The sequence below is a fragment of the Oryza sativa genome, chromosome 2 (assembly GCF_034140825.1).
Source record: "Oryza sativa Japonica Group chromosome 2, ASM3414082v1".
In the NCBI taxonomy this organism is placed as follows: Eukaryota; Viridiplantae; Streptophyta; class Magnoliopsida; order Poales; family Poaceae; genus Oryza; species Oryza sativa.
In genome coordinates this window covers 14,954,249-14,971,698 of record NC_089036.1, presented here as the reverse complement: position 1 = coordinate 14,971,698, position 17,450 = coordinate 14,954,249, and the positions used below count along the sequence as shown (strand labels likewise).

Here is a 17,450-nt window from a genome sequence, read left to right as displayed (position 1 = left end):
ATCGGGCCAAGAAGTAGAAGCCCAGCCGGAAGTCTAGTTTTCCTCCCTGTCGCTACAGTGGCATCTTCAACCTCCAGCCGGCTGGAGACAGAGCCCGATGCCGCCATTGCCGTCGATTTTCTCCTCCAAATCCGGCCTTATCTCTCGTGCATTCCTAAAATTAGTTGAGGGGATTTGTTTCCCTTAGCCTCCTCTATCTTTTCCCCCAAAAATCCGGTTTTATCCCTTTGAATTCGACGCGAATTTGGATTCGTTTTCGAGTTGACTGTTGTGAGACATTAACCGTACCAACCACAAGCCAGCGTGGGCAATGGCTTTACCTTTTGTATAGCATGATTCATTGCGGGGTGCCAGACTGAGAAGCGGCGAGAAGTCGGTGAGGATCGCTGGGGAGTCCATGCCTCTGGTTATATTTATAGAGTGGGTGATTATGATCTAGGAATGGTGCACTGTGGTGAGTTGTGTTGTGCAGAGGGTATTGTCACAGCCTCTATTCGGGTACTTTTCAGTATCGCGACGCATGGTAGACATGATGTTGAGGCTGTGTCTTGTGGGTACAGTGGTACACCTCTGGCCAGAGTAAAACTATTCGAATAGCCGTACCCACGGTCATGGGCGGGTTGAGCAATGTTTTTCGTGATTAGTCTTATACCTCTCACAATAATTATTGATGCTATAATTGGTAATAATTTGCTTAGCTCCTGGTTTGGAGTTAGATCTGTGCAGTCGGGTTTGGTTGTTCAGAATGGTTAGGCCTGAGCAGCATGGGTGTGCTGTTCAGTGTTGATTAAAATTGATGATTACTCTACTGTTTTACTATTCTTAAATATTTGCTAAATGCTGCTTTTGCAAATGAGCCTATATTATGCCATCCTTTGGTATCCTTGTACACTTGCATATTTGCTGTGTGGCTTGTTGAGTATGTCATATGCTCATTTTTGCAATAATCAATCAACCTCAGTTGAAGAAAAATGATCCAGAAGGAGAAGACGTTTGGTTTATACCCCAGTTGAGCTGCCTGTGGGAGTGGAGCTGAAGCCATCGCTAGACAGTTAATTCCGCTGCTGTTTTCTTTTCTTTTGTAAGTATGTAACGTTATTATTAAGATGGATTTGTATATTAAATTGTCTGTTTATGTACCTCGGCTGATTTCTGGATGATGATTTTATGTACAAATAAGTTCGGAAATTATTAGTGAATTTCTGGGCGTGACAAGGTTGCCGCCTACTTGTTGTGCCGATTTGAGGAAGCCATGTGTCCAGAGCACACCATGCCCATAACCTTTCTTGGCCACCAGAAAATCCCCTCCTTCGATCGGCAACCACATGCCCCTGTCAAGGAGGGGGGCAGCAATGGTTCAATGATTTTATTCATCCCCAGCCATCCACGGGATCGGAGAAAACGGGCTGCACGAATTGCATGTACGTTGTATGAACCAAACTAGTTGGTTATCTAAAGTCTTCTGTCTTTATTTATTTAGTTGCTGAAATAGTTATTATACCAGTAGATACCATGAAACATATAGGGTGAAGATACTTTTATTTAGAAGTTTAGGAACACCTGCAAGTATTCATGTGTGTTAATTAAGCCAAGAGTTGACCCCTGATCTCTTAAACAAAATATGCTGCTATATAATGCACGCTAGCTGCAATACCAGTTCACACACGTACGGACACATTATTGAGGAACTATCGAAATGGAATCTTTCCGTTGGATATTAAAAACAGTGAATGAACACCTAATTTTACATAGATAGTACACAGAAGGAATTAATCATAAAAATATGAACATACAAAGATAGTGGACAAAAATATGAACATCTGGCTAGTAACAACTACACTTTTTTTTTAAAATAACTGAAAACATACTTTTGTCATACAACACACATAAAAAACACTTTTGTCATATATATGGCACATAGACAATTATATAAATAGTCGTGCAATTAGTTAATTAACTACCTACACAGAAATTCTAGTATATTCTTCAATACGTACAACACAATATTCAGGAGATTATTTCTAATGCAGAATATATATATAAAAGAAAAATTCTAAATACCCTCCTAAACTTTGATTGGAAGTCCATCTAGCAGACTGAACTTTATATATACACCTTAAATTGTACAATATCGTTCATATTACTCTATAAGGTGGTTTTCGCAAAGTGATCTTTACCTAATTTGCATTTATGTTGGGTGGGTTTGACTAAGTGACATATGAATTGGACATATATGCTAAAATCTCCATCTAAATGTTTCATTTTTACTCTATTTTTTGCTCTCACTTACAAAGGAATGTCAATACATACTTGTATGACATTACAATAGAGTATAAATGAGTGACCAGTGATTGATGATATGTAAACATGCTATATTAATAATTTAAAACCTCTCAGCATGCAAACTTCCAAATACACAAAACCACCTTAGGGAGCAATATAAATGGTTTTGAAAAGTTTAGGTGGTTAGGTGTGTGGTTTTAAAGTTTTAGTGTGCTAGCTTAGACGAACTCCTATCCAAAGTTTAGGGATATATGGACCTTTAACCTAGAAAATTTAATATTAAAATCATATATTTATCTGTATTCACGATTTAACGAAAAGGTAATTACTACAAGAATCCAGAATTTTCTTGGCTGCCAAAAACTGCCAAGGCAATATATTTTGATGGCCGAACGCCAAGTCTAGAGTGATAGGGAAATTCAGATTTCTTGGCTGCTAACCGTGAGGGAAAGTTTTATTGGTGGTCTAACTGCCAAGAAAACTATGAAGGATATCAAACTTTCGAAAAGCCAATAAATGTAACCTTGACGGCTATTTTTTGACCAACGAAAAAATCAGGTGGCGCCAAGAAAATCCCGGAATCTTGTAATTGAATAAAAATCCGTCAATTATAGATACAACATAGCAAAAAAAATAGTAGAAAAATATGATTGAATATACTAACATGCAGATTGTACACACACATAACTAAGGTATAGGTTTTCTTTTTGTCCAGACTAGCCAATTTTGACTTAGAAAGAACTGTAATTGCACCTCTTTTCTAGTCTAGATAGTGGTGTACAGGTTCACATATGAAGTTAATTACTCAAGAATATTTCAACAAGTAGTTCACCGAAGGACGCATATTTAAAAAGTTCATTACTTTTTTAAACGTTACTTAATATTTTATGCTTAAGACAAGATTTGATTATATTTTATAACTTTGAACATCAAAAGCTTCTCAAATACTTAGTTTTAAAGGAAAATATGTGGTATGTATAGATTTGCGTGGAAAAGAATAATTATAATATCATAAAATTATTGTTTTATGAACTTATTTGACACAAAATTGACTACCAAAGTTTGATTTCAAAATTTTTGACTACTTTTTATCCTAAACGTCAAATATTATGACTAGATGGGGTCTTGCAACGACGCTAGCTTGAAACTGGATATGATTACATTATATGGCCTTGGTCAGTAAAACATTTGACATTATTTCTCTTATTATATCTTACCTTTTCAGTGAGAAATAGATTTTTGGAAGTGCACAGAACCATGGAAACAATATTTTTTTTTAAAAAAAAAGACAAAGAAAGTTAATGTATTCCTTCCGTTTCATAATGTAAGACTTTCTAGCATTGCACACATACATATATATGTTAATGAATCTAGACATATGTATGTGTCTAGATTCATTAACATCTAAATGAATGTGGGCAATGCTAGAAAGTCTTACGTTGTGAAAGTAACACATAATATACCTCTCAAGGATTGTAAAATCAGCACTCTAAAGAGCACTGGAAGAATAAATGATAATTAATAGCATTCATTAATCATTACTATCATGCATCGAAATGTTAATTGTACAGCTCGTCAAGCTAGTCGGTGAAATTAATTGAAATAGCAAACTACGGTGAGAAAAGGCATGAAACAGGAAAACACACCCAACAGTCTTCATCTTAGATATTAACCAGACGCAGCAGGCGAACAACATGATATAGCCTGGCATCAAATAGAGCCAGATCTAACACCTCGTGTGCTTCTTTGTGTTGGCGTTGCAGAATCATTAAGATCTGGCAGTTTGCCTCGAAAAGGTACGACTACCACTCCATGACCCTCTCTTTGCAACGTGCTGATCTCTCGTTCATAGCTATCCCAACAAGGAGACCCAGAAGCAAGCTAGAGAGCACAAATAAAATATTTGTTCCAGTCTCAGGCTCTCAGCTCTCTCACGCATGGGCTAGTTATTGGGCATGGCCCTGATTGGCATCACCATTTGACTTGGCGGTGACTATTTTAGTAGCAGTGTAGTAGTGTGTGAATGAATACAGTGAAGCAGCGAGATGTAGTAGCAGAGAACAGCAGCTAGCAACGGTATAAATTAAGAGATACAATGCGTAATGTACGTGTGCTAATGATGCTACGACTTGGCCTGTAGAACATAATGGTGGCAATTGGCCAGTGTTTCAGTTATTCTCGGAGTCAGTGTCCATGGGAGTGTGGGAAGAAGAAATGGCAGGAATTGGAGCATGCGATGATGATGGTGGTGGCTGGCTGGTGGCCGTGGTGATGGTGTCAGTCAGGGCACAGGCACTTCTCGTACCGATCAAACCTTCACTTCCAAGGCTTGGAAGTAAGAGAAATTTGCTCTCTGCAGGCCCGGGTAAAAGTACACGCATCTTTCCATATGTTCCCCTTCTCTCATCATTTTATCCTGTCTCCCCCCTTCCTTCCTTTGTTTCTCTCTCACTCCTCATCAATTGTTAGTTGATCGATCTGTCGATCAAGGGAACAATGTGGCAGTCTTTTTAACGGCCAAAGCTACAAACAACTAGCTCGAAACGAATATAATTAAGCTACAGAGCTGAAAGAAAGATCAATATAAGGTAGTACAAGCTTCTCGAGTCAACAGCGAGATCAGTTAAGAGGAAGACACAAGAAATAGCCGAAAAAAAGACAGAGACAGAGAGAGAGAGAGAGAGAGCTACATATCACGAAACAATTAATCCCCGACGCTGACATAATAACGATTAATAACACCTGAAATCACATGCATAATTCCCACGGAAATCCTCCAAGAAAGAGTAGTCTCCAACTCCAAGTGAAGAGAAAGCTAATTAAAGCACTTAACCTTTCTATGCTGCGTTGCTGTCGCGGAATCGATCCATCTCAGAACGGCGCCGGGCGGCCACCGCCGGCTCCAGGGTTCCATCCGTAGGCGGCTTCCGGCGGCAGCTGCACGTTTCCGAGTAGGTTTGGTGGTAGTCCTTGGAAGAGGCTTGGATCGACGGCCCCGCCGGCGAGCTGCGCCGCTTGCTGCCCCGCGGCGAGCAACCCAGCGCTGTCGGCTTGCCCTTGAGCCGCCAGTAGCTCGTCGTCCTCCAACGGCAGCCGCTCGTACACCGCGTTCGCAAAAGACGCCGCCATTATCACCACAGGCCCAGCCGCGGTCAGCGCGCCGACGACGCTGCCGCCCACGACCTGGCCCTGGCCTCCGGCCAGGTAGACGGTGAGCCCCGTGGCCTCCGGCGGGGCGGGCGGCGGGAGGAAGGAGCCGGAGAGGGAGAGTATCTCGAACCGGCCGTGGAGCGCAACGACCGCTCCCTGCGATGCGGGCTGCCGCAGCGTGACGTTAGTGACGGTGCCGGCGCCGCTGAGCACGCAAACCCCGCGCTGCCGGCGTCGCGCGAACGTGGTGATGCTCTCGGAGATGTCGCAGCCGCCGGCCACCTCCATGACGTGCGTCCGGAGCGTGTTGGCGCTGTCCCTGGTGATGATGATCGGTGGCTTCGGCTTGTTCTTGGACCCCGCCGGGCGTCCCCTCGGGCGGCGCGTGGCGCTCTCGCTCCCGGCGCCGTCCGGCCCGCCACCCGAGGGGGGTACCAGCGCGAGGTCACCGCCGTCACCACCGCTTCCATGGCCGTTGCCACTGTTCTCGTCGTCGTCGTGGTCGCGCTTGGTGCCGCGGCTGCCGAAGACACCCGGAGTGCCGCCGCCTTGGTCATCCTCGGTCTTGAGATGCAGCTGGTGCTGCTGCTGCTGGAGATGGTGATGGAAGTCGCGGGTGTTGAACGGTGGAGGAAGATGGTGACCGTGTATTGATGCCGTGACCGGATCCATCCTTGCAAGCTAGCAATCAATTAGCTAGGTTATCCCTCTTGCTCTTCCTCTCTCTCTTTCACTCCACTCACTTGCTTTCTTTTTCCTCCAAGATCTTTTTTATTTGGCCTCTATCTTATCTAGGAACAAATCTCTCTCAAGTCTCAAGTGGGAAGGAAGGGGCCGACGAAGAGACGAAACCTACGAGATGGAACAGTCGCGAGGAAAGCAAAGGGGGAGAGGAGGATGGAAGGGGAGGAAAGCTAAGGAGGATGCATGGTGCTCTACTACTGGTGTGGTGTGGTGGTGTGTGTTGTGCTGCGCGATGAGAGAGGGAAGAGGGGAAAAGATGGGAAAGAAAGACGGCACCCTGCCTGGCTTGGTCTGGCCAATTCTCTTCTCCACTTTGCCGCTTGATTAGAATAATGATAGGTGGGAGGGAGGAGGAGAGGGACGCCACCACCACCACCGCTACTACCCCTCACCAGACACAGAAAATGCGGAGAGAGAGACGCCGAACGAACAAAGCAAGGGAGGAGGAGGGAGGCAAGGCACTTCTCATGTCAACCACCAACTTCTCAGCTGCTTGATTCTAGGGCATCTAACTAGACTAGCTAGCTAGCTACTCCTTTTCATCTCCCCCTCTTGGATTTGTGCGCTCCCCACAAAAATTGTTTCGTATATATGGATGTGTAGTGATCAAAAGTTGTTCCCAATCATCACATGTCTCAAGTTATATGTGTGTGTCACCAGATGCGTAATCTCAATTCTCAATTGTGTGTACTTGTACGTTGCTCTCAAATATCACATCATCTCAAGTTGTGTGGTTCCTTCAGAGATGCTGTGTTGACTCGGTGTTTTGGGCACGATGTGACCTGCAATGTTTCCAACTGTTGGCCGTCTTCTTCGGTAATCACAGCTAGCGCGCAACAAGTACATATATCCGTCGTGTCAGTGACGATTAAGTACAAGTACATATATGTCCACAATGATAAGTAATGAATGGATCAGTTCTTGTGCATTTCCAATAAGACTAGCAGCGTCAGAAGGAAGTGATTGTCATAGAAAGGCCGAACATGAGGTCTAAGTCCACCTGCACACACCGCAACAATGATTTCCTATATGTTTTCCTCGTAAGAGATCCCTAGTTTCCTTGCTATATATTTCATCCTAATTTGGATATAGTATATGCATGCATGATTAACCTTACACCAGAATAATAGTCTTCAAGAGGATGCATGAAAGTGACAAGGCCTAACGACATAATTGTGCCTCCTCCATCCTTACAACACCCTGCATGGATTTACATATATGGTGTGTGTGTGTGTGTGTGTCGGTATAACCAACCAAAAACCGCTTGGTACTAATCATAACAGCAGGCCGGCCGGCATGAAAGTGACTAGCAGCACAGCAGCTCATGCTTTGGCAGGGATATTCCAGGAAGAAGGAACTGGCGTCTGGCTAGCTGCTGGTCCCTTGGAAGAAAGGTTAATGATCCATCCATCAATCGACACAGTGCTAGAAGTAGTAGTACGTAGCTAACTCTATCCGGCATGGATGCTATGATAGATGCTTAACTTCTTGTGGGCATCCAAGAGCAGAAAACTGGAGTTGTTGCCTGCGAGGTTTGTCGTGCCGGGTATGCAGCGCCTGCCTGGTCCAGCCACCCAACAGGCAGTGCCTTAAATTAGCTTTTCGGACAGGCTGGTTCTGGGGAGTCTAACCCTAACTAATTAATCATGGAGGTCACAGCTCTCTAATCAGGTTGGCCATCGTTCGAACGTCTCCCTGGCTCCAACCTTGCGGCCATCGGTGTGGCCTCCCACTACTGCTACTCATCCATCCCGAAAGCCTCACTTGCCATTGGCCGCCGTATCGCTGTCTGATTGGCCGGGACTGAAAGCCCAAGCCAGTTAATGTATACTTATGCCGACCAGACCGGTTTACTTTTCTTAATTCCGTGGTTAGTGCGCAGCTTAGGTAGGCCCTAGCTGTTAATTAGTATAGCTAATTACTACGCGCGCGGGCGAGTCGTCGTCCTCGACGTCTCTCTCCTCAGGATCGACAATGTGTCAGATTATAATATGTCCACGCTGAGATGACACTTACGGTACGAAAGGTATAGGTCGTATTTAGAGGAGTTAGTTTAACACTTTAGGAAGTAATTTGTTGTTAGCCATTTTATGAAAATTTGAAAAAAACTAGATTTCTCAGCTTTTGAATGTATATCTTTTATATTCTATAGCTATATATAGAGAGAATCTATTCTATACTGCAGAGTTTGTTCGAAATCAACGATTTACCATCGACATTGTCTCTTTCTATAATATATTGGTGACTTTATCAATTGTTATATAATACGCCATTGGGTTGAACCTTCCTTTTAAAAATACCCAAAATACCCTTAAAGATATATAAAATTAATAATTGATTTATCTTGTTTGAAGTTTTAAAAAAATATGAAAATTTTTATGTGGCCTTCTTACACAACATGAAAGTTTGTATACAAGGTTCAAGTTTTTTTTGGTATATTTAGTTTTTTAAAATTTATTTTTATGCGGTAAATGAGAGAGAATTTGCTTATATAGGGTGTGTTCGGAACTCCAAGATCCCAACTCCATTGCTTCGTTTTCCGTGCGCACGTTTTTCAAACTGTTAAACGGTGCGTTTTTTTTTCAAAAAAGCTTCTATACGAAAGTTGCTTAAAAAAATCATATTAATCCATTTTTGAAAAAAGATATTCACGTGCTAATAGACCGCTCTGTTTTTCGTGCGTACTGTTTGCGATGGGAACCGACATTTGCGAACACAGCCATAAGAGGTAATAGCACATAAATAACTTATGCAGTCTATGAAAGATGATTTACATTAAAAACAATAATAAAAAGTATTTTATATAGCATATAGCATATAAGTTTTATTCTTTTTAAAAGATAGAAATATACAAATCTTGAAACTTCTATACAAATTTCCACGTTGGGTAAGAAGGACACATAAAAGTTTTCATATTTTTTGAAACTTCTAATGAGATAAATCAATTGTTAACCTTGTATGTCCATGAGGTATTTTGGGTATTTTTGAAAAGAAGGCCCAACCAAATGGCGTATTATATAACAATTGATAAAGCCACACGTATATTATAGAAAGAGACAATGTTGATAGTAAATTGTTGAACTCGTACAAGATCAGTGGTATATAGTAGATTATCTCCTAGACATAGAATCTCAAAATTTGAGTGGCATTAACTGTTTAGAGCATCTGGGAGAATCCGTAACTGCTAGAAGATCCTCCAACAGACTAGTAGCCTATTGCATATGCTGCCTGCCGTATTCGTTTAATCCATGAATGAGGGTAATATATATATAGCGGCGTAAGCTTGACTGTGATTACGTAAGACGAACACGACGATGACCAAGTATGTGGCTATATATAGGTTTTTATCGACAGCCAAATGTCGCGAGAGTCTAAACATTCAAACAAAATGGGCAGCGAATTGAGAAGTATTCAGTTCCGAGGGGTTTATTAAAATTTTAAGGGCACTTAAAATCAGTTTACCATGCATATATACTCTGTAACGATCAGATGAGTTAAACTTATACTCCCTCCGTTTCAGATTATAAATCATTTTGTCTTTAATCAATGTCAAACTACTCTAAGTTGAATGAATCAAGTTTGTAAATTAACAAATATAATAATATTTATAACACAAAATTAGTTCCATTAAATCTATATAATTGAATATATTTTTATAATATATTTGTCTAGGGGTTAAAATGTTACAACTTTTTTCTACAAATTTGATCAAACTTAAAATAGTTTGACTTTTACCAACGCCAGAATAACTTATAATCTGAAACGGAGGGAGTACATTTTTGCGACACATGAAAATATACATACGATTTGCTAGAAAACTTTCATGAGTTTTTTTTTGCCCCCAAAACTTTTAGATTCGTGCATGAAGAGAAAAAATTGCTAGAATGAAATTTTTCACACGTGTCATATGTAAGATCCTAGTGCTATCTAACCAAAGCGTTGTTGAATGCAAGTTTTAATAAGTTATATCATAGTTACAGTGTAATTACATAGTAGTTATAATGTAGTTATAATGTAATTACACTTCAATTATACTATATAGTTACATTTGAAAGTTTTTAACCCAAAAAACTTGCGAGAGATTTTTTAGATACCATAAAATCTAGCTATGCGTGTCACTGACACGCTGGCCTATTCTCACGTGTTATTTTCAACTTATACATGTTTATAGTAGTGTTACAGAGTAAGGTAACTCTTTTGCTTATTTAAGCTGTAGGCACGAGACGCCTGTGTTCATTGAACTCATCAAAGTTTGGGAGCTTTCCAGTCAATATTAATGCATACATATATACTACTCCCTCCGTTTCACAATATAAGTCATTTTAGCATTTCCCACATTCATATTGATGTTAATGAATCTAGACATATTTATCTATCTGGATTTATTAACATTAATATGAATGTGAGAAATGCTAGAATGACTTACATTATGAAACGCAGGAAGTAGTAGTAAACGTATGACATTAGGACAGCAACATACGCCACCAGTACGTAGCTAATCAGCTGCAACCAGCAATTTTTGAACGATATGAAATATTATTTCGATCAACTAAATCCTCTCACATGGATGAGCGAAACAACACTTCTATCTATCAAGAAATTTTATTAGATCATATATACATGACGTAAAGAAAGACAAATGACGCAATTTAAGTATGCAACAATCTGCGCTCAGATTATGAAATTTGAGATATATGCACCTTTAGTTGCTTAACATGCTTTTCAGCATATGAGTCCTACTTTCAATTACTAATGTCTTCTTTTGTAAATTCCTACAAAATTCATGTATTCCAAACATTACCAAGCATGCTTCACACCTTTTGAAACACCATGGACAGTTTTTTTAATTACTACCTCCTTCCATAGGAGTTACACTTGTTACTTTTGTCCCTAAGATCAAGAAGAAATTAACTCATCTTGAATATAACAAAGATCCAAGAAGTGTATCCATGCATGCAACCAATGAGTATTAAGATGACTCTTTGGATTCTGATAAAACATTTAATTTACATCCATTTAAATCTTCGATGCATAGAGATTATAAATAGGAACTAATTTGGAAAAACTAAAATATCAAATAGGTGTAACTATTGTGGATGAAGGAGTAGTCAATGAGTATTAAGATGACTCTTTGAATTCTGATAAAACATTTAATTTACATCCATTTAAATCTTCGATGCATAGAGATTATAAATAGGAACTTATTTGGAAAAAATAAAATATCAAATAGGTGTAACTATTGTGGATGGAGGAGTAGTTTAGAAACAAAAGTCATCTACACACAAATCGACAAAAGGTTTTCCTCAATAACGAGTTTGTACTATTTAATTTTGCCTTTAATTTGAAGAATTCATGCATATGCATGCCGCTAAACAAAGCAATGCACACAATGGAAAACCAGATATAATGTATTAGTGATTAAGTTCACTATACCTGAAGTTCAGCTAGTTAATACTCTATTTTCACGGGTTGAGACGCAAGTACATGTTTATTGGTTAAATAGGTAATCATCAACGATGAAGTCGCTAGTCATAAAATATATGCGTGTTATCTTGGGAATTGCAGGGTATAGAGAACTTCAGGTGATTACTATTATCTCCTTTTGCAAGGAAATGCGATGGTATCCGGATCGCTGTCTATATCTTAATTTAAAATTAGCTGACCAGGTCATCAAGCAGCACAATTAGTTAATTTCCTATCGAAGACACATCATATTTAAGAGTGGGTTCATACATCTGGACGTATAGAAGTAAAAAAATCATGTCCTAATGTTTGCCTTTTGTCTACAAGTGTGCCACATTATCCAGTTTATAGCGGTATATAGTACACTTGTTATATCCTCGAGAGTTGTGCCCATCATCCACTACCACCACATCATCCTAATTAAGTTCCTAACCAAACTTATAATCAAATGCTTTGTCACTCCTTTTACCTCGTGCTTTTGCCTGTTTCATTCCTACGTTAGCGTTGTTTCGTGCATCACACAGATAAGAGAGAGAATATATATATATATATATATATATATATATATATATATATATATATATATATATATATATATATATAAACTATTCTACATCTGGTATAGAATAACTATTCTATATTCCCTCCCTCCAACCCACCTACCCTCACTCCAGGGGGCAAAACCCACCCCACACCTCGGTCAAAGCTCCCCCATCTCGGTCAAACCCGCCCTTCACTTTCCCCACCACCTCCAATTTTCTCAGCTCTCGTCTCAGAACAACGTAGTAACGCGATGTTCTTCGTGCAGTAACACCATGTCTTACTTGCTGTAACAATATTGAAATGTAGTCATAATATAATCATGACAGATCTACTTTTGATAAGCAATTTTTTCTAACATCATGGTGCAAATGGTTTTTAAAAGTAGTACATGATGTGAGAGATATTACCCTTCAAAGATTGGTTTTTTAAAAATTTGGCTCTCCACGAGCAGTAATACTATATCATAAGTATTATTGCTGATCTCCTATGCGTTACTGCAATCATATAATATCGTTACTACAAGATGTAGTAACGATTATAAGTTTTATTGTAACATAGTGTGTTACTGCGATTACTTGATAACGTTACTGCAAGAATATGTATAGTACGAAAAAAAGGTGCAGTGACATGGAGAGAGAGATGAATTGGCTCGGTTTACTTATGGGGCAAGAGTAGAGAGAACCTTCAAAGATTGGTCTTTTGAAATTTAACTATCCACAAGTGTTATTACTATCTATTGTACATTACTACAATCCCATCATAACATTATTATGAAAGTGTGGTAAATATTATAAGTTTTGCAGTAACAAAGCGTCTTACTGCAATTCTTGAATAGTGTTACTGCATACACTTGTGGTAACGTGTATCTGCCATGCAGTAACACTTACATTTTTATGCAGTAACAAATATATGGTTAGCATGTAGACTTCTAACTCATATATTTTTGTTTCGATTCCTAGTTTACTACAATTTCACCACGATGTTACTATCAAAAGTGCAGTAACATCCTATATGTTTTGCAGTAATGTGACGTGTTACTATACTTATACGATAATGTTACTACTAATAGTAACTTGTTATGAGTTTTGTAATAACATATATATTTCTCTTCTACTTAGCTTTTAACAGTTTATGTGCTTTTACAGTAATCGAGTGTTTGAGTGTGTTACTACTATTTCTTCTCGAAGATTGGTCTTTTGAAATTTATCTCTCCATAAGTAGTAATACTAAATCATTATCGTTACTACTTTTTATTGTGTATTACTACCATTCCATCATGACGTTACTAACAGTGCATGTTACTGCAATTTCTTAATAGCGTTACTGCAATAACAGGTGGTAACAACCAAACACAGGTACAGGACCTACCATCCACTTTGAACTAGTAAAATATAAGTGCAAGTGATATATTTTGAATTCACATCTTTAAACAATAATATCTCTCACATCACATATTATATTTTTGAACCGTTTGCACCGTAATGCTTTAAAAAAAGTGCTCTACAAAACTAGATCCGTCATGACTATATTTTAACTATATTTTATTAGTGTTACTGCAAGTAAGGTACAACCTTACTGCATGGTGGTCGTCATGTTACTGCACCGTTCGTACGAGACAAGGACAACAAATAGGTGGACGTGGGAGGAAGTTAGCACACGGGTTTAACCGACGTGGCCGCGATCTGACATTCCTTTGACCATGCTTTGACTGGGGTGAGAGGTGGGTTTTGAGCCCAATAAAAGAAGGGGGAGGTGGGTTGGGCTCTTGGGGAGGGGTATAGAATAGTTATTCTACACCCCGGATGTAGAATAGTCTCACCCTATATATATATATATATATATATTTATTTATTTATTTATATAAATAAATTTAATATGCGTGCATCCTACTATCGATCAGTTGTGTACTACTAAGACCCGTTTTTGCATAAATTAATGGTCGATTTGCTCAATTAACTTTCAATTGAACTTGATAATATAAGCGTAATTTATTCTGAATACATGTACTACCCTGTCAAAAAAGAATGCAGTTTTATACCGTTCATGTTCAACGTTTGACTGTCCGTCTTATTTGAAAAAATTAATGATTACTATTTTTATTGTTATTAGATGATAAAACATAAATAATATTTTATGTGTGACTATTTTTCAATTTTTTTTATATAATTTTTAAAAAAACGGACGGTCAAACGTTGGACAAGAAAACCCATGACTGCACTTAAATTGAAACGATGGAAGTATATAGGAATCTAAGCATTTTCTTCAGTCTAAGGGATGCAGAATAGGACACCTGAAACTTCTATGGCTCCTGCCTACATGCACTCATCATACAACCAATATTTCAGATCCGAAATAGAAAAAAAATGCAGGATTCACTATAAAAAATAGTTTTCGCTGACAGCCAAAATGGGTTTTCGCTAACAACCAGTTGTGAAACCAGCAGCCTAAGGCCAGTGAAAAAAATACATTTGTGATGAGAGCTATCGGCCGTCAGCGAAAATCGATTTTCGCTAGCGGCCATGCTAAGACGTTCGCTAGTGTAAAACGATTTTCGCTAGCGGCCAAGCTAGGAATGCTAAGATACCCGCCAACGAAAATAATTTTTCAATCAAAATTTTTGTTTGAAAATCCAGGTCGAAAATAGTCCACAGAGAATCACAAATTAAAAATCATTGTCCCAAATCCCTAATCGTAGGTGTCTCCGTTGCCGTTATCAAGCTGCCGTTGGCGAGGGAGGGAGCCGATTTCACTGCAGCCAAGGCCCAAGCTATGGAACTCACTGCAGACGTCACCACGACCACCATGGCCGTCATCGTCGCCGCCGGCCGAAGCCCACGCCCGTCCTGAAGCTAGCACGTGCAACCATCGTGGCCGCCGTCATTGCCGCCCGCCGAAGCCCACGCCCGAGCCAAAGCCCACGCACGCGACCACCACACCTGCCATCGAAGCCCACACTCTCCCCACGCCGAATCCGCTGTCTGCGCCCCTCTCGCTTCCCGTGGATGTCCGGCTACCGGATCTGCCGGCCATGCATCTCTCGCGATCGAATCCACCGCCCATGGCCCTCTGGCGGTTGGATTCGCTACCTGTACCGTTGGGTCACCGTCTCCATTGCAGTCGTCTCAGTTGGGGACGCATGGGTGGGTGGGGGAGCGCGTGGTGAGGATGGGGTGGGGGAGGAGGTGATGGAGTCTAAAGTTTAATAGAAAAAGGTAAAGATAAAAATAAATCAAAATGGGAAATAAGGTGATGGGACAATTCCCCAACTCCCCTTTAGTATTGACTAGCATTAAACCACATGATTTTTTAGCTAGCAATTCTAATTGAACTACGCCACCCATAGTTCAATAAGAGACCCTCGGCTGTCGATACCAAGAGCATAGCACCATTGCGCATAGTATCATACTCCTCCTGTGGTAGCATCGTAGACCAAAAGTGGAACCAATAGGAAAACATGAAGATAACCTGCATAGGGTTAGATAATTGTTTACCATTAAAAACATTATCATGACAACAAATACCAAATTGATCAACATACAACACTAGCTCCAATTAGAATCATCTTTTTAATAGACCTAGATACCCCTCTAAGGCAATTACCAAAAATATTTTTGAAGTTACGGGGTGGAGGGATATTAAAAGCAAAAAACACACATCTCCAAACAAACTGAGCAACATGGCATTCAAAGAAAAGATGTTGGATTGTCTCTTGTGCCCCCCACCCTCAAAAAATTTTCTTTTAGCCAGGTTATCTTTCGTTAGAAGTACTTTCTTGTGAATTAACTACAAAAATACCTTGATCTTTAGTGGAATCTTTAAGTCCCATAGAACTCTCTTTTCGATCCGAACATTAGAGTTCATGTTCGCGATATACATAGATTGGATTGAAAATTGGCCATTCTTATGGAGCGACCATACAAAGTAGTCCGCTTCATTAGCTAGAGTTATATTAGCTAGCCTGAGGATCAAATCGTTCCACTCAATTAGCTTTTGGCCAACAATGGCTCTCCTAAAAGAGATATTTAGCGGGTTGTGCTCATAACCTCTGCCACAGCAGACTGCTTCTTTCGAGCCACATTATATAAAGTAGGGTATTGATATTTGAAAGCACGCAATCCCAACCACATGTCTTTCTAAAATCTTATGTCTGTCCCATTGCCACATGTAAAAGACCCAAACGTAAGAAATTGGTCTTTGACTTTCATTAAACCGGCCCAGAACTAAGAAATACATATCTTGCTGGACATACTAGAGAGAGGTTTACCCTTGAAGTATTTATTACGCAAAAGTTCTTGCCATACACCTTCACCATTAAGCAACTGGAAAAGCCATTTGCATAATAAGCAGCTATTTTTGATATCAGGGTTAGGGACACCTAGTCCACCTTGATTTTTTGGCCGGCATGTGTTTTCCCACTTAGTTAGTCTATATTTTCTTTTCCAATCATCATTACTCCAAAAAAAATGTGACCTAAAGTAATCCAATCTTTTAAGCACACCTCGTGAACGTTCAAAGAAGGATAACATAAACAGGGGAAGGCTCGAAAGAACTGAGTTTAGAAGGACCAATCTCCCACGTATGATATGTTTTTGCCCTTCCATGTGCTAAGTTTCCTCTCAAATCTATCTTCAACTCCTTTCCAATCAACATTCTGGAGTTTTCGATAATGAATGGGAATACCAAGATATCTAAAGGGGAAAGATCCAGAATTATAACCAAATAGTTGTCTATATTGATCCTCTACTTCCTTGGCTTTTCCAATGCAAAAAAACCACTTTTATGAAAGTTTATTTTCAGCCCTGAGAGTTGTTCGAACACACACATGATGGCCTTCATGTTTTTGGCATGTTCAAGGTCATGATCTAGAAAAATTATTGTATCATCAGCATATTGTAGAATGGACAAACCATCCTCCACTAAATGTGGAATGACTCCTCTAATTTGACCATCGCCTTTAGTTCTCTCAATGAGAACCTCTAACATATCAACCACAATATTGAAAAGTATAGGCGACATTGGATCCCCTTGTCGCAGGCCTTCGTGTGTTTGAAAATTATTACCCAAGTCATCATTGACTTTTAGACAGACACTTCCCCCTTCAAATCTTTTTAGAAATCCGATGACACCACTACTGAGAAAATCCCTTCATGCGTAGTGTTTGTTGGAGGAATGGCCATTTGACTTTATCATAAGCCTTTTCAAAACTTTTTTTTTGAAAATAACCCCATTCATAATTTTCTTGTGCAACTCGTGGATAGTCTGATGTA

At 39.7% G+C, this 17,450-nt stretch overlaps 1 protein-coding gene across 1 annotated transcript; it reads right to left on the bottom strand.

The window, feature by feature from the left end:
* Nucleotides 1-4,836: 4,836 nt before the first annotated feature.
* LOC4329258 (AT-hook motif nuclear-localized protein 24) lies at nt 4,837-6,474 on the bottom strand. Its single transcript, XM_015768053.3, has one exon. The coding sequence runs from the start codon at nt 6,103-6,105 to the stop codon at nt 5,155-5,157; it is 951 nt and encodes a 316-aa protein (XP_015623539.1). The 5' UTR covers nt 6,106-6,474; the 3' UTR covers nt 4,837-5,154.
* Nucleotides 6,475-17,450: the final 10,976 nt, after the last annotated feature.

Coding starts and splice junctions, on each gene's coding strand:
- LOC4329258 (XM_015768053.3), bottom strand. CDS start 6,105: ATGGATCCGGTCACGGCATCAATACACGGTCACCATCTTCCTCCACCG.